The sequence below is a fragment of the Onychomys torridus genome, chromosome 6 (genome assembly GCF_903995425.1).
Source record: "Onychomys torridus chromosome 6, mOncTor1.1, whole genome shotgun sequence".
NCBI lineage: Eukaryota > Metazoa > Chordata > Mammalia > Rodentia > Cricetidae > Onychomys > Onychomys torridus.
This window is the reverse complement of record NC_050448.1, coordinates 95,161,056-95,179,536: the sequence shown is the minus strand read 5'-3', so window position 1 is coordinate 95,179,536 and position 18,481 is coordinate 95,161,056. Positions and strand designations below refer to the sequence as shown.

The window sequence follows — 18,481 nt, the reverse complement described above, 5'->3', positions numbered from 1 at the left end:
CTGGTTTTCCTTTCACTTACTTTTGGGGCTGAAGGCAGTACTGGAGATTATTCTCAGAGCCCCACTCCTTTTTAGGCATATGCTATGTCACTCAGCTGTATTCCTAGGCCTCTTCAGGCAATAAATTACTTAGTTTCTTTGCTAAAGAAAACAGTTGCTAGACTCAGCATTTGCTTTAAATAGTTATGTTCTTACATCAATTTAAGAATGGGTAGAAGCACTGGCTGGTGGTGGCGTACACCTTTAATCCCAGCACTCGGGAAGCAGAGCTAGGCCGATGATCTATGTGAGTTCGAGGCCAGACTGGTCTGCAGAGCAAGATTTAGGACAGGCACCAAAACTACACAGAGAAACTCTGTCTCAAAAAAAAAAAAAAAAAAAAAAAAGGTGTAAGCACTAATTCTTGCCAAGTTTATGAATTGGGTTTTAATAAATAACATCTCTCTTATTGTGAATTTTGAGAACAAAAAGACCCAGGTGTGACTCTGAGCTAGTAAAGTGATAAACGTTAGTAATGTTTTGACCTTGTATTTCCCTTGTGGTGCTAGATTGTGAAGGTGTCCTTTCCTAGCCGGTTCAGTTAGGGATGAGGCTTAGGACAGTTTGTTGTTGTTTTCCAACTAGCAGATTCTCCAAGTCCAACCAAGACTGAATGTCTATTGAATCACATTGGTTCTTTTTCAGATAATAGTTAGAAATACTGTTTGGATTTATTTTCTCTGTGTGTATGTGTGTGTGGTTCATTCATGCTTCCATGTTTTTGTCAATACCAGACTGCTATGGTCCTTCTAGTTCTGTGTTTGGTATTAATATAAAAAGCTTTCCATCATTTTGTGATTTTCTTTTTAAGATTATCTTGGCTGTTTTAGTACCTTTCTGTCAGTTCTGTTTTTAAAAAGCATTTCCTGAAATTACATTTGCCAATTTTTGTGATTCTGTAACACATGCAGAAAAATGTAAACAACTGTTGTGAGTTGTTTACATGTTATATGTGTTGTATTACATGTTTTATAACAGCACCGGCAAGGAAAACTGCAAATGCAGCAGACAGTAGCAAGTGAACGTTGTAGCTGTGAGTAATCAGGCTGTTCTCATCATCTCCAAACTACATGTGCCAGTACCTGTGCTTTCATTTTGTGTTAGGAACAACAATGACCTTTGCTTTTTAGATGTTACTTAGTATTTTTTAGTTTGTTTGGGGTTTTGGAGTCATGCTACTTCTAAAGTGTCTTACTACTGAACCTTTAGTAGAACCAGTGCTCAGAAAGACAGAAATGCTGCTTGTTAGTTTTGTGAGTAAGGCAGGCTCCTTTCAATTCATTAAGACAGTGCTGAAATTAAGTACCTTCCTAAAGGAAGTACCAGTGAAAGGAGTTGTAGACACATGGATCTTGAGTATAGGTACAAGGATTAGCACTCTCTGACTGTCTCTCATTACTTAATTCCTGTTTTAAGTCTTGACCCCACTATTAAATATCCTTTCGGTGATAGTTTCTACCTGCAGAATAACTGGAAAAATATCAGTTTAAAAAATAATGGCTTAAGATTCCACCTCTATTTAAAGTTCTTCATGTCATTTTTTTTGTGTGTGTGGCAGAAACATGAAATAAAACCACTTAGTGTTTCAGTCAGCAGGGGACTCATCTCATGAGGATGTTGTTATAAGGTTATAATGTAGCTAAGAAATTCTACTGTCTAGTAATATTGTATCACAGTGCATTATAAAACAGTTGTGCTGCCCACTGTATAAAGTACAGTGGGTATAGTTAATGTGCAGTACATAATACTTGATAATGATGTTGAATGGCTTCCTGGCTTATATAGTTGTCATAGCTTTTAAACACTATTTTAGAAAAGACTCCAGTTACTTACAAAACTTACTATAACATAATATGTCATGTTATTCCAGCAGCAGTCTTAAAGCACCTCCTGTTTGTGAGTCTGTTTGCGAAAAGATGATCTTAGAAAATGATGTGGAGTCTTGGTTTATTAACCTTTCTTCTATTTTACTGTAGTTGAATTTTAAGATTCTTAATGTTTAAGTTTTAACTCTTTTAGAAATGAAATTGGGGGACAACTGTGGTGACTTGAGTTGATAATCCCAGGAATCAAGACTAGCCCAATTCCATGACAGTGCATGTTATGGCTAGAAAAAAATCTGTTAAAATGAAACCAGGCTACAGACATAATTTTACATTCATCGTGGTCATGAACACCTAAGTCCCACTTGGGATTCTGAGGTAGGAGTGTCATGAATTTCAAGAACTATCTGGACAGCAAATGAGATCTTGTCTCACCAGAAAAACAAAATAGAAATTTTGTATTTTTAAAAGTTAGCCAGCGGTGGTGGAGCACGCCTTTAATCCTAGCACTAGGGAGGCAGAGGCAGGCAGACCTCTGTGAGTCCAAGGCCAGCCTGGTCTACAGAGTGAGTTCCAGGAAAGGCGCAAAAAGCTACACAGAGAAACCCTGTCTTGAAAAACCAAAAAAAAAAAAAAGTTGACAGCTACAGATGATAATGTGTAATGTATAGTAAAGGTTTCTAAAGATGCACATAACCTATATATGCAGTTGAAGATGACAGGTCACTGCCCATGGTATAAAGTCTGTCTGTGGCTTGAGGTAAATATTATGCAGGAGAGTTTAACCAACTAGAAAACACAAGATGCAACAGAACATTCCAATTAGATTCTTGATTTTGAGCATTTTTTTTTTCTTCGTATTACTGTGAACAGAAGAATAAGGTTTCTGATCTTACAGATTTTGTATTCAAGTGGGTGGAGGTTTAACAAGAATAGTTATAATTAGAGGTAAACAAACATACATAGTGTGGTTTTAAATACACTGAATGAATGTGAGAATTTTGTGAGCCAAGGACATAGTATAAAAAAATACACTATAAAGCCTGTGCAGAACTTGTAAGGGCCAAATATTTTGAATGGCATATAGAATAATTGGGAAATTATGAATGAAATGGTGCCACAAAAGTTTACAAAGCAAGATCTCATAAAAATAATAAGATGATTAACCAAAGTAATTGGTTAAGAACCTTTGTTGTGAAGGATCGATCTGTCAGTTGTCAGAACAGTTGAATAAAGATGATCAGTTTAGTTTTAAACTGGTTCTGGGGATATTTGGGAGCTAAAAACAAGAGTACTAAAGGCTGTCTTACAAGAGTGTCTTACATGAGATGAAATGTGGGGAAAATAAATAAGCATTCTATCTTAATGATAGTTACTTATAAAGAATGAAATGTGAAGATATCTATCAGACAATAGGAAATTTAGTGCAGAATTTTGTTTGTTTTGAGACAAGGTCTCACTGTGTAACCCAGGCAGGCTTAGAATATACTGTATAGACTAGGCTGGTTTCCAGTGCACAAGGATCCATCAGCCTCTGTCTTCCAAGTGCTGGGAATAAAGGCATGCACTACCATGCCCAGTCTAATCTAAAATTTTGAGTTTCAGTCTAAATTTTGGCAAGTTTTAGAGAGTTAAGTTATAGAAGCCAGAGATTAAAACTTAAAACTTCACTTAAAATTTTCAAAATATAAGAGAACAAGATTAAATTGTTGAATTAAATTTTGGAAGTACTCATTCATATTGTGTATCATAATGAGATTGAGGCTGGGGAAATAGTTCATTGGTAGAGTTGCTTGCTTACTAAGTGCAAGACCCTGGTTTCAATCCCAGTACTCAAAATGAAAATTGATGCCTATAACAGTTAGGATTAAAAGTCAAAGTGGCTCCTCAATGCATAGGAGCCATAAGATTTTTCACAAAAGCAAGAATAATAAATTAATACTCAGAAGATGTGTTGTCATAGGAAGGGTTGAAGCCTAGCATTCCTACATTGAAAATGTGACGTGGCTTTTCTGTGTGTGTGTGTTTTTTTGTTTTGTTTTGTTTTGTTTTTTGTTTTTCCAATGAACATAACAGAATAATCCCTGTCATCTAAGGTTGTTTGGAGAATTAAATACAATGATGCATATGAAGGATTTTACCCAGTGCTTAGCATGTAACAAATGTCTGTTACATATTTATTGGCAGGTGTTTGTTTTTCAGGCTAAAATTACAGAATTGGTTGTAGATTGGACCAAGAAATAATGAAAATATTGAGGTTTAGAAAATACACCTTTGTAATAGGACTATATTGAGACCTAGAACGAATTTATCATGTTCATACAGAAAGTTATGGCCAAAACTGACAGTAGCTAGCGATAGGTTGTATGTTGTTTTTTCAACCAAAGTTTGTGTGTTGGAGACTTAATCTCTTTGTGGCAGTATTAAGAGGTGATGAGACCTTTTATGTGGAGTCTAGTAGGAGGTTCTTGGGTGATGTCGTGTGAAAGAATTGTGTCAGTGGTTTTTGAGAAAAGGTTTCTGAACAATGGAACTGGCTCTTCTTTCTTGTCTCCCCATGTGGTTTCTTTACACATGTGCTTCTTCCTTAACACCAGTACCTAAAGGAGCTCTTACCAGATGGGACTGCCTAAAAGCTAAATCAACTTTCCAAGTCAGTACGTAGTTTCAAGTCCTTTGTTCCAGTAGTGGATGATGTATTAATGCTCTTAGCTAAACAGTTTGTTAATCTTTAAACTTAGTTTATCTTTCTAAATTTTAAAACTTACGGATGTGATGTTTTATTTTTTACAAAGGAGCAATTATATGTAAAATAGTTGAGTTAATGTTTATGTAGATTTTACAGTTTTATTGATAAAGATAATTCATCGTGAAACATTTTTTTAGGTTTTCTTAACAGCCACAAGTACTTAAGTGGAATCTAAAAAATTTCTATGTTGATGAAAGTTAAATTCTCAGAGAAGAGTGTTTGGGGAAAAAAGCTGAAGTCCATCCACAGAGGCTTTAAAAAGCTTAAGCTATGCTTCTGGTTTAGAAGTGAAGGTCGTTTTCTGGTAACCAACCTGGAGGAAGAAATGAATGAGGAGAAAAGCATAGCATGTTATTGAGGGGAAGTAGTGGTTGCCACAGCTCTTAAAGCACTGGTTCCGTATAGCAGATTGCTCAGGACATAATCATCCAGGCCCTTTGACATAATTTGACTCACCTGCTTTGAGGCTTGGTAGCCGAGGAGTAGTGATAATAAGTAGACTGTGAATTATCATTTAGGTAGGTAGAAATGCTATTGGGGTCCTCAAAGCTTACATTTTACGGTTTTGGTGATATTTTTATTACCTCCTTCCTTACTAAGAGGAAGTAAATTGCTTCTGTTTTGAACCCCAACTTTTCTTTTATGAAAGTTGGCTGTCTTTTTCTTAAAGGATAATATTTATTAAAATGTATATTAGACTATTTAAACTAACTCTTGAATCTATCACAATGTTTACCTTTTAATTCTCAATTATTTTAGGTTCATTTAAATAATTCTTTTAGTTTAATGATACTTCATAAGCTTTAAATATTTTACCACCAAGTTTATTTCCTGATAAAACCCAGATTTAAAAATCTGGAATATTTTTTTAAACTATTATACTTAAATATTTAGAGTTTTGAATAAATTTTAATTAGTTTTAAATTTTTGATAATTTTGTTATTGAGTCACTGTCACAGTAGAAATGTATCTAAAAAGAAGCTTTTTTTCCCCCAAATGCAAAGTGGTAAGTATATTTTGATAGAAAATTTAAATAGATCTTGTTTATATTTTAAGGATAATTTGTTTTGTGATGCCAGCAGGAAAATGAGTAAGAAGTGATTTAGATTGAGTGAGTAGTCATTTTAACACATACCCTGGTATCCTTTTCAGATGTCCCTACAGCATGTCTTCTCTTTGCAAGGAGTTGTTTGTCTTAAAATTCCTTAGTATTTTCTTATGTAAAGTGTATTATTTACAAAATGTTACTGAAGATTGTAGGCAGTCTTCTACTGCTAATGTTGGTGTCCACAAAATCCAAATTTCTAACATTAATACTAAAATAGGCTGTGCCTTTTTGACGTTGATTTTTCTTACTGGTATGTTTAGGGGCTTTGTTTTTCTACATTACCCTCAAGGCTAATAGAGGCATAATTGTATGTTCTCTTATTTTTAATTTTATTATAGCAAATGTCAGTAGATATAATTTAGGTAAATACTTATGTAAACAAAAGCTTGTTTTCCTCAGTAATTTTTAAGTGTAATGGAAGACATGAAACCAAAAGGTTTCAAAATTCCTTTAGCTTAGGTACAAAGCTTAAGAGAACTCTAGTATTTAACAGAAGATGCTGAGTTAAGAGACTGGATGTACAGAGAAAATACTGTTTGGGGATTCTTGAGGTGGTTTTACTTTTGTGTTAAGTTATGGTTGATTTTTCAGGAAAAGTTTTCTGGGTTAATGGCTTTGAGAGCCTTTTCTTGCCAGTTAGAATTAAAAGAAGCCTATAAATGAAGTCTACTTCATTTGTTATTGTGGGAAAGAACTTATCAAATAACTGTTTGAATTTGAAGTCTTTATATAAAAATGTGAGGCTTAACATGGAACACTTTTTTTCTATTGCACCCAGTTTATTGCAGTTGGTGGCTTTGTTTTTGTTTGTTTAATTTTGCCAGGATTAATTCTGAGTCTCATAAAGACCATGGAATTTAACAGCATTTTAAATTAGTTTTTCTTCCAAGAGGTAGCCAATTAAAGCCACTAAAACAAAGAAATGGTTTGACAATATAATTACTACATCTGGTATTTCCACTATTATTAAATAATTGTATTGTCAACCTAAGTTGACTGCTTTGTACATTTTGCCAAACTGCCTGAAAATGCTGGGTGGTTTCCTTGTGGTGTTGTTACTTTGTTTCTAATGATGCAGAGGTCACTTACCAAGAAAATATAAGAAAAAAATTACCAAGTATGAATGTCTGTAGTTTGTAAGTGTATATACGCCCCTTGACAAAAAATAAAATTACACTTTGAATGTTAAATGGAAATAACCTGTGAGATGTGATGAGAAGTATTGTATTTAATAAGTCAGGGCCAAGGAGATGGCTTAGTGGGTAAAGTGCCTGTCAGGTCAAGCCCAAGGAATGATCCCCCAGAATGCTCTGGAAAAGCCTTGAGTGGCAGCACTCCTGTAAACCTAGAGCTAGGGGTCAAGGGTTGTGGAAGCTCCATCTGCCAGTCAGCCTAGCTGAGTCAGTGAGCTTCAGGTTCAGAGAGACACTCAGTAAAAACATAAAGCCAAAGAGCAATGCAAAACTAGTCTTCTTATTTTTCTTTAAGCTGGAACATTCTGAAACAAAAAGTAACAACCAAGGAAAGTGGGCAAAAAGCTGTAAAATACACCCACCCAGAACAATCTTATGAATGAGAATCTTCATGTTAGTGATAGAGTACTCAAGAAAAGGAAGAAAAACTGAAGAGAAATTGGAGGGGGATGATTCATGTCAGAAACTTAGGAATTTTGTCTTCAACGCTAGAAACTTGGAGTGAAAGGTCAGAGTAGTCTCTGTAAAGCTAAGAGACCTGCTAAGAAAGAATAAGGTCCCTGCCCCTGAAGGTAGCAGCACATAAGAGTACTACAAAGAGATGATTTACACAGCCACAGCCAAGGGCCGTTTCCGAGCAAATATGCTGCTGCTGTGCTGTTTAGCATTGGACTTAATGAGTAATAAATAATAGGGAAGTAAGAATTGAAGGGCTGAAAGTATTTGGGGTTTACTGTGTTTCCATTTGAGTCCAAAATTGAGAAGGCAAATTGTCCTATGATTTTCTTTAGGATATTGGTGTGAATTGTTTAGGAGGATTTGTTTGTAGGAGCTGAATTTTATAGGAAAACAATTTTGTTTATAGGAACTGAACTATATTTGTTAAGTGCTGAATGGATTCAAAATTAGGTTATGAAGGAGACAACACTTGTAGAAATGGGATGACGAGTACCATTGTCTTGAAGGTTTTCTTCTCTACCTCTCACTGTAAATCCTGGAATTGAAAATTTTACTCTTCATGCTTTGTTAGCTTTTCCATAGGGAAGATACAGGATTTATGTATACAATATGCTAACATAATACAGGTATGTACCTTAGTTCAAATAATTAATGACTGTTGAAATCAGTTATTTTTTTTATAACTGCTCCACACCAATAAGACATTTTTCTAAACATCATAAAAATTAACTTACAGGAACCATTTGGAACGGTCAGCCATAAGCCATGCAGCCATCATGCTTAAATTGGTTTTGTAAACGACTTGTGTGTGTTTCGTAAAATATGCTTTATTTTAAAATTAGGGCTTCCTGTTGCAGCTGTTCCAGGAGCTCTCAGTCCTTTGGCTATTCCAAATGCTGCTGCAGCAGCTGCTGCAGCTGCTGCTGGCCGAGTGGGTATGCCTGGAGTCTCAGCTGGTGGCAATACAGTCCTGTTGGTTAGCAATTTAAATGAAGAGGTTAGTGAAATAATTTTTAATGCTTTTTCATCTCCATTTCATTTGTGAAAATTTTCATATTTATTTCATTTTGCACTTGCCTTTCCTTTTATGTATATTCATTAGCCAAAATATCTTTTGTATTTCTGCTTCTGAATAAAATTTACGTACTTGTCTAGGTAGTACTGTTTTTTTTTAGACAGTCATATATCTTTATATATGTATATATATATTTTAATATAGCTACCTATTTTTCCTAAGAAAAATATGGTGAAGTACTGTAGTCTGGCTTTTTATTTTCTGTTGTTCTCAAAGGCAAATGTCGTCTAATTTTGCAAATGTATCTGGAAAACAGTTTTGCTCTTTGCCTTTTTTAATGATTTGCTTGTTCATTTCATGCTTATGTGTCATTGCATTTTTTTAATCTTATTTTGTGTGAACTACTCTAATACATTTTTCTTTGAAGGTTCTTCCAAAGATCTTGACGAGGCACTCTTCCAGTCTTTCTTAGTAATTTTTTCTTTGCAGTTTTTAGTCATTGTCTTCTACAAATATATTTCAACTTTACCCTGCTCCCTTCTTGTTAAATAAAGTTGCTGTTATTTTCTTTAGTTGTACATTTTATGTCTGATATATTTTATTTTGATTGCTATGAAAGCTGGTATGAAATGTGGGACCCTCAGATGTATCAGTTTATGGTGTCTAATTTGAATATTTGTCTCATTTTTTTATTGGCCTCTGTTAATAATGGATATGACCTAATTTATCATTTACTACTGTTATTATTCACAATTCTGCATGCTAAAGTGTTTGGATCAGAGTGCCTTTGTTTTACGACTTGCCTGCATTTCATAACCAGCCATGCTTATGCAGTTAAAGTTCAAAGTTTAAAATTCCTATGCATGCATTCCTTCCCTATGTTGAGATGAAATGCTGTAATTTACTCTTTGATATAGATGTACTTTACCCATATTTGTCTTGGATGACTACATTTTGCTCAGTTTTTCTTGTACAGTACATAAACCAACCATTTTCTGACCAAATTCCTGCATTTCCTATGTACTGACCTATATTTTATTTTTTTTTTTGTTCCCCGATTCCTTATTTTTTTTCTTCTGCATTGCTGTTTCCCTTCCCCATTTCATCCTTTTCCCTGTGTGTTCACCTCCCCTTTCCTTGTCTTTCCCCAAATGCCCATTCCCTTCCCTGTCTTATCCTTTATTTTCCTTGTCCTTGTCTTCATTCCCTGTCTCCATTCCCTATGTTCATGCTTCTGTGCTTGAACAAATGTTCCTCGGACCAACTTGCCCCAATTAACCGCCTTGAACCATGATCCATGACCACCTCACCATTCTGCGGGAACCACCCTTCGTTATGGATGATCTGTTCATCTCCGCTCTTCCTCGACTCTTCTCTCTTCTTGTCTTACGCTGCTTGCTCTTCTCTCCTTCTAAAGATGGTTACGCCCCAAAGTCTGTTTACCCTCTTCGGTATGTTATTGTTAGCACTATACTTTTATTATTGATTTGATTTTTTTGTTTCACCTTAATTCTTATTTGTAGCTAGCACTTTGGCTTAAAGTTGAATAGTAAATCTTTTGCTATTTTTCTTTGCTATTTAAAACTCTCCATAGACACAAAGTTTGTTTTAATGCATGCTGATTTATTTTGCATGGTTTTTAATTTAATATCATTCACATAGCTTTGAGGGTTTATCAAAAATTATTCTTTTCAAAATTCACTGTTCAAAATCTTGTTCTTCTTTATTCATTTGTGCAAATGGTGAGATTGAGTGAGTGATCATGTTGATGTCTGAGTGTTTCATGATGTGTCAGAAATATAATCTTTAGATGACTTGCATATAACATTAATTCCATTTCTGGATTACCTCTCTGTGACTCCACAAAAAGGTGTTTATGGAGATGTGCAGCGCGTGAAGATTTTGTACAATAAAAAAGACAGTGCTCTGATACAGATGGCTGATGGGAACCAGTCACAGCTCGGTAAGAGGAATATATATGTTCATTTTAAGATTTCTGTTCCTGATTATTTCCTGAATTAGAAAAGAATTGTTCATAAAGGTCATAAAACCCTGATTAATGTCTTTGTATTCTTCTAAAATCAGTTATAGGTTTTGATTCAATTTAGCAATGGAAAGGAAAATTCCTTGGAGATGTTAAGTTTTACAAAACAAAAAATCTTCACCAATGGTTAGTTCAAAGGCATAAAATGTAGTTCAGTCACATTATATCTTTTTTTCATACATGCTTCCATCTAGTATACTCAGCATGTAATAATCTATAATTTGCATCTCTATCACCAGGCTCTTAGCTTACAATTTAATTCTTTAACATTCAAGAATGAGGCTACCTTATTCTGATTGCATTCACATTTTTTAATCTTTGAAATTTACCATTTTTGATGGGATTAATATTTTTTGATGTCATACCCATCTGAAACTCTGTCAACTTTGCTCAGATGATAAAAAATTATCTGACTTTCTGATTTTAAAGTGACAGTATCTATAGGTGTTTGGTCTATCATTTTCTTGGTTTGTGTGCATGTCTCTTTTTTGAGGTGACTCATTGCCATTATTTTGTTACCACTGAGTAGTTTTTATGGTATTTTTTGATAGTTCTTCGGATTAAATCCTGAGATCTTGCATATACTAGGCAGGTCCTTTGAGCTATAGACCCGCCTGACTGCCTATTTTGTACAGTAACTTTTTTGAGGGGGGGAGGATGTTTCAAGACAGGGTTTTTCTACATAGTCCTGGCAGTCCTGGCAGTCCTGGCTTTCCTGGAACTCACCCTGTAGACCAGAGTGGCCTTGAGCTCACAGAGATCTTCCTGCCTCTGCCTCCCAAGTGCTGGGATTAAAGACTTGTGCCACCACTGCCCGGCTACAGTAACTTCTTATATACAGTAGTTGATAGTGTTCCTAGTGAACAAAAGCATTCTCAAGTACTTCCTTTTCTTAGCAGTATTTGAACTGAACATGACTTTTATCTTCCTGAAAGTTGTACCAAATTTTCATATGGAGAATTGTCTGTGGTATAGTGATCAACGAATTTATTCTGAACAATTTTTGTTTTCATTTTACATGAAGACTTTAAACAAGTGGTATTTTAATCATTATTCTGCTTGGGTACCACAACAAAATGCACAAGTTATGGATGATAGAGTTCCAGATCAAGGTGCTAACATAAATGGAAGGCTGCCTTGTTGAGCTTGGAGACAGTCACCCTTACCTGTGATCGTCATGCTTTTGCCCAGCATGAGCATATTGAACATGAGCATATTGAATATATTCACTTCTTTCTTTTTTGCTTCAACACAATATCTGTCCAGAGAAACTTAAAGGAGAAAGAGTTTATTTTGGCTTAAAATTTGAAGGTACAGTCTATCACAATGAGGTACTCACATCAGTAAGAACTTGAGGCAGCTGGCCACATTGAGTTCTTGACCAGGAAGCAGAGAAAATGCTAGCTGGGGTTCATCTTGCTTTATATAGCCTTGACTATTCTGGGATGCAAGCTGTCCATGGCATGTTGCTATCCATAGTTATTGTTGGTCTTCCCAGCGGAGTTCATCTTGAACAGTGCTGCTACCCTTTAATACAGTTCCTCATGCTGTGGGGACCCCCAACCATAACATTATTTTCATTGCTACTTCATAACTGTAGTTTTGCTGCTGTTATGAATCGTAATGTAAATATCTGATATGCAACTCCTATGAAAATGTCATTTGACCCCTAAAAGAGTCACAACCCAAAGGTTGAGAGCCACTGATCTACATACCCCTTCAGAAGCTTCTCTCCTAGTTGTTCTAGATTCTGTTGTGTTAAAGGTCAGTATTAACCATTGTGTTTTTGAACTTTCAATACAAAGTGAAGAACTTACTAAAAACAGCCCCCCTTTAAATAATAGGCCAGAGCTCTTCTTTGAATGATTCCTGACAGGTACCTCAAGAAGCCCTATTGATGTCCTGTTTTCTCAGTACTATGTGCTGTGTAGAGACAGTTGCTTTGTCTTTATGTATATTACAATTTGAAGGGAGAAAATAATAAATGATTTGAATGCATTTTGGTGAATTTAAAGATTCAGGGTATCCATAAAGAATATTTAGTGAGAACTGAACTTTTACAGCATATGATAAAAAGGCCTTTTTGTAGAAGGGACTTCAAAGAATAATATTACAAAACTAAAAGTATCAGTATGCTTTCTAAGCAGAAAGCATATAATATAAGGAATACAGTACTAAGATGGGATTCCATAATAGCTTGGATAGTGTCTTACTTAGTACTTGCTTCCCAGCACTCACACAGTAGTTAGTGTTACATACCATCAATAAATATCTCAAAAAAAGCCAGAAGGTATATAAGGGGCAGACTAGGAAATGTAGCTATGTTAAATCATAAGCTTAGATTTTGGTCCTAGTTACTTGTACTAAGTAATGATCCAATCAGGTTTATAACATGTGAAAGTCTTTTACTGCTCTGTGGATAGAGTGGGTGGGGGAAAATAGAAGAAGATTAAACAGAAAGGCACGTGAAGAATTGTGTTACCCAGATCTTTCAAAAATTACAGTGAGCAATGAGAAATAGAGGGAACATAAATTTGCTAGGGAACTAGACAAATCATCACAAACCCTTTTGCCTAGGAGATAGAACACAGTAGTAAGTGAGCGGCAGCAGGATGGGAACATTAGCAGTGACAAAACCCAGTTTATCGTCAGGGTTGTCATAGAAGACAGGTTTGTAGAGGTTTTTCTTGTTCTGTGGAAGAAATACCTTGTCTAGTAGAAATGGAAAATGAAAGTTAAGTCTTAACTACCAACTCTTGTGCAAAATTCATGGCTTATTTTTAAATTGTAAGAAAATCCAAATTTTTCAAATTAGAAATACTACTTTTATATCTTAATAGACATTCTTTATTTTTCTAGCTATGAACCATCTTAATGGGCAGAAAATGTATGGGAAAATTATTCGTGTTACTCTCTCTAAACATCAGACTGTGCAACTACCTCGAGAGGGGCTTGATGATCAAGGGCTAACAAAAGATTTTGGTAATTCCCCATTGCACCGTTTTAAAAAACCTGGATCCAAAAATTTTCAAAACATTTTTCCTCCTTCTGCCACCCTTCACCTGTCTAATATCCCGTGAGTATGTCAGTGATTTACCAAGGATATTCATCTTGTTTAGCAAAGCAATGAGAGTCATTATTGGTTTGTATTAATTTGTACTCTTTCTGCCTAATTTTTTTAGTCCTTCTGTAGCAGAAGAGGATCTGCGAACTCTATTTGCTAACACCGGGGGCACTGTGAAAGCATTTAAGTTTTTTCAGTAAGCAAGCTTCTTTGTCTTTACATTTGTGACTTGATAGAAATTATAGCTTTTTGTTTAACCTCAAATAGGTAAAATTCAAATGTTTAAACTCTTCTTTTGAAGTATCTAATTTCATAATTTTGTTTCAGAAGAGATCACAAAATGGCCCTTCTTCAGATGGCGACAGTGGAGGAAGCTATTCAGGCTTTGATCGATCTTCATAATTATAACCTTGGTGAAAACCATCATCTGAGAGTGTCTTTCTCCAAGTCAACAATTTAAGGAAGGGAAGATGAAGATTGTGGGCAAATCACATCGTTTGGTGTCATCACCTATTGACTGTTCAGAAAAGTGGGGACCAGAGTTTGATTTTTTTCATGCTGTTATCATTCCTTGGTTATAAAATGAAATGGCATATGTAAAGGCAGAGTTACTAACTGCTATGTTTCATCTGTTCTATAGGGAAGCCATTTTATTGTCTGTTTAAATTTTTAGTTTAATTCTGCTTTCTTTCTTTTTTTTTTCAACTTAGTTGACATACGTGCCTTACAAAGGAAAACTAGTGTTGCTGTTCTGCATTTACTAGGAAAAAAGAATTGGTTGTTTAGGGCACATCGTTATGTGGGAATTAAAATATGTTTAGGCAGGGGTGTGTCAAAAGGTTAAGTTTTTCTTTCTCCTGCTTGGAACTTATTTTGAATTATTGGCTTATCACATTTCTTTCTATTTAATCTAAGATACTTGATACTGAAAGAATAAAGCAGCATTTTTAGTTTCTATTATCTTAGGCTTTATTGCTTTTGAAAACATTGGCCTTTTGTATCTCACAAATCTGGTCTAGATTCAGTTATGAATGTAGGCATTAGTTAAAATTAACAAGATGCAGAGTATTAATTTCTTAAGACAACAAGTGATTTCTGTAAGTTTGAGCCCTATGTGGAAAGCGTTGTGGAACCTTAACCTTTTTGTACACACTCTTGTGGGACGTATCATATAAATGTCAGCACTAAGTAATGTCTTGTTTGTGGCTGAATATTTTTCGTAGATGTTTTTGAAGTTGACATGACTTATGTGCATTTAAATATATATTGCCATCCTTAGTTTGTAATTAAGATTTGGAAAATGGTTGTGGATTTCTGAGCATGTGCAGACTGGTCTAGCTAGTTCAGGAACTGGTGCATGTATTTTTCAAAGACAAAGAAAGTGTACTGCGAAAACTTGCAGGAAGATTAATTTTGTGGCAGTTTTCTAAAACTGACAACCAGGTGGGACCAAAGTTTATGTGCCTTTAGTCTTAATTTACCTTGCATTGTAATATTCAGTTTTAATAAATCTTCAAAATATTTTGTATTTAGGAATAGATCTGACTTTAATAAAAACATGGCTCAGAATCTACAGGTCAAATTTATTTGAACAGTTCTTGTCAATCTGAATTGTTGATTCTGTTAAATGACCAATCCTTTTTGAAATTGATGTACTTAGTTTCAAGATTCATAGATTCTGTTATCTATGTAGACAGAATGGTCATGTATATTTTCTATTAGTTGAGTTTTTACATCTTTAGAAATGTAAAATTCAGTATAGTTTGAAAGCGGCACAATTAAAAATTAATTTTCTAACAAAGTTGGGAGGTTTGATGGTTGTTTAATTTCATTTTGTGTGTACTCTGCTTACCTCTGTAGCATGCTCAATAAACACTTCTGTAGCTCTGTATTCACCTTTCTGTCTTTCTCTGCTGCCTTTTCTCTCTCTCCTTTGTTTTCACTCCACTGTGCTTCTGAATTCATGTTTACTCTCTGCCAGGGTGGGAAAGGAGTAATAATATTACAATCCTATGGCTTTATACCATAAATAAATCTAGATGCTGTGAAAATGCACCAGCTGTTCCTTTTTTTAATGCAAAAGACGGTAACTGCTTTTTCAGGAGGACACATATTAAACATTTCCCACCCTGTTTATAATCTGCTTTAAAGACATAACTTCTACTGTAGCTCGTTAATTCTCTCTATCTCTTTTGTTGTTGTTGTTGTTTTCCCGTAGATTTATGCACTAATAGATCTTTTGGATTTGCCATGCTCTCTTGCTGCAGTTTCATCTTTCATCTTTGTGTCTGCTCAAGATTTCCTACTAATTTTAGACTACCTTCTGAGCTACAGCAAAGGGCTCTGGTTTGCCTGGAAAGAAAGGAATGTGTCACCTGCTTTTAGTTGGGTGGGGCTATATACATGCAGGTATTCAGACAGACAGTATTTAACTGATGGCGCTGTGGTGTTCACTATTTCTGCTGATGTAGTAGGGATGCTAGTCAAGTTATTTCTTTGGTTACTTTTTTATATACAAATATTGGTATTGATTAACTTTATAGTTACACATGTATACCTCAAAGTCACACAATGGAAACATTAAGAGAAGTTTCTAAAATGAAGGTGCATGTTTAAAAGTTTAGTTCTAATGCAAGAATTCACTTAGCTTCAAGAAATGCAATAAGTAAAAATGATTGTGTTTTAGAGTTAAGAATTGGAATGTTGCTTGGAAGCAATGTTTTTCCTTTAAGTGATGTGGCAGTACAGTGACACAGTATAGGAATATCAGTTATGCCTTACTTCTGTTAGTTTACAACCAATATTCGAACAGAACTGCTTTAATGGGGTTTTCCTCAGTATTCCATAGTAGTTTCAGTACTTGAAAGTAGATGTTTATCTCCATTCCAGGTAGTTCTTTGTAAAGTGATATTTGCTGGAAAGAAAAGGTTCTGAGCTGGGGTCGTTCCACTTGATGACTGAAGGAGTTCCTGATCTCTCTTTAATGAGAATAACCAGAGACCAAGTTTTCCTATCCAAGGATGTGGTGGCTGGTTTTACCATTTTTTAATAGTTTCCACCAGCACAGTCTTACTTAAAAGTATCAAGACACAGAAGTGGGAATTTTGATACTCTAGAATTCTTAAAGCTCAATGTGTTCAATTAAGTAGCCCACTTTGGCAAGAAAATGTTGGGTAAAAGTACTATCAATTTTGTATTCACTGCGTCAACCTTTCCTCTCCTGGTAGCTAACGTTAAAATGTCGTTAGTGTGAACTGCTTTGTTAGAAACTTTGGAATTTAGAAACAACTTGATTGTTTTAAATATATAATTGAGAGGAAAAACTGATTGTTATTTTAAAACTGATTCTTATGTTAAATAGGATTTCTTTTGAAAATGTGTTTCAAAGTACCTCCTTAAGAAGGTTGTTTATATTTAATGTTGGAAACCAATTTCTGTGTGTGAAAGCAGCTAACAAGACCTTTGCTAGGAAGAAGGTAACGAACTTTTGTAAAATCATTAAAGATTGTACTAACAATATTGAGGATTTAGCGTTAGGATAGAAAAATGTGTTAATTAACTTAGTTCATGTAGTATATGCTTTTCAGGGAAGAATAATTTTCCTTAGCCTGGAAGTAAAATTGAGTCTAAATTCTGTGCTTCTTTCCAAGGGTTTTTGTGAGGTTCAGGTAGGGTATGTGCTGACATGCTGTGCTTTGGGTCATTGTTATGTTTACTTTATAAAGTTACATCCTAGCACTCAGGTAGCTGAGGCAGGAGGATTGCTAGCCTGGGATGAGTGAGACTCTGTCTCTAAAATAAACTATTAAAATGCCAGCACTTCTAGCCTTCCAGGTTTGCCTGAAGTAAACCCAGTTACCAACAATCTACAACATTCCAGTATCTTTCTACTTTTGTAAAGCAATGTTTGTTAATGTTTTAAGGTCACTTACATGTTATTTGTTTAAGGGAAAGGTGTAGAGTGCACTTACAGAATTCATTCCACAGCCCAAGAAAAGGAATGTTTGGGTGTAGCTTCACATTTCTATTTGAACTGATAGTTGAGTAATAAACTATAGATATTAGTTACAGACTATTCAGGAAAAGGAGATTTTATATATAAACCTTTAAAATGTGCCATGAAACTCGAAGGTGATTCTGACCTTAATAAAGATTTTTCAGTGTAATATGGAAGAAACAGCATATTTTTGTGAGTAACTAGGAGATTTAAAAAGGAATATCAGTCTCCATTCAGAGGATGAGAATATAGAATTGTTTGAAATTGAGCACACATAGGATTCTATTTTAGCTAAACACTGGTTTCTAGAAAGTCTGAAAAGAAATGAAAAAAGTTACTAAACTAGTACTAGAATATTGGTTAGTTGTCAATCTTCATTGCAGTCATTTCAGACTCTTACATAGTTAATTTTAATTGATTTTATTTCCCTTAAATTATCTTCAGTTTGGTTTTATAAGTAATGTATATTTTATAGTTCTAGATCATCAGTTACTCAAAGTGAAAACAAGTCTAAAAATGAAGAGAAAAAACATAATGGATACAAATCTGACCTCTCAGCTCTGCTGAATATTATAGAGTGACTTACCTACCCCTTTGTGTACCTACCTCATTTTGCCAACTGGAGACAATCACTACCTTGAATTTAATATTTTATTCAATGGTTGGTTTTCAAAGTGTTCGTTCCATACTCTGTCATTGTGCATAAGCTTTTTCTTCTTACTGAACAAAAATATTGTAATAGCCAAGGTGTTCAGTGTGATTTTTTTTTTTTTTTTTTTTGGCAACACATTTTATAATTGTTAAGATTGGAATGTTAAGGCACTGATACTTGTCTAAAGACGTTTTATTATAGTTCTTCTCAGTGAGTAATAGTTTACTTGGATCTCAAGTGTTTTGGAATATATATATCTGAAAGTAAATAAGTGGTCATAGCTAATGTTTAAGATCTCCATATAAACTTAACCCACCAGCTGCACAAAAGTACCTTGC

The 18,481-nt window shown here is 34.8% G+C and overlaps 1 protein-coding gene across 4 annotated transcripts in view; it reads left to right on the top strand.

Moving 5' to 3' along the window:
* Window positions 1-15,549, top strand: part of Ptbp2 (polypyrimidine tract binding protein 2) — a 65,722-nt gene extending 50,173 nt beyond the window's left edge. The window contains exons 9-14 of one of the 4 annotated variants that reach the window (XM_036189522.1): window positions 8,229-8,368; window positions 9,804-9,837; window positions 10,257-10,349; window positions 13,290-13,506; window positions 13,613-13,690; window positions 13,825-15,549. In XM_036189522.1, coding sequence (XP_036045415.1) covers window positions 8,229-8,368; window positions 9,804-9,837; window positions 10,257-10,349; window positions 13,290-13,506; window positions 13,613-13,690; window positions 13,825-13,954 — 692 coding nt within the window. In that variant the 3' untranslated portion in view covers window positions 13,955-15,549. Of the gene's footprint in view, window positions 1-8,213; window positions 8,369-9,803; window positions 9,838-10,256; window positions 10,350-13,289; window positions 13,507-13,612; window positions 13,691-13,821 lie in introns of all 4 variants that reach the window. The other 3 variants (XM_036189521.1, XM_036189519.1, XM_036189520.1) reach the window with 3 other exon arrangements.
* Window positions 15,550-18,481: the final 2,932 nt, after the last annotated feature.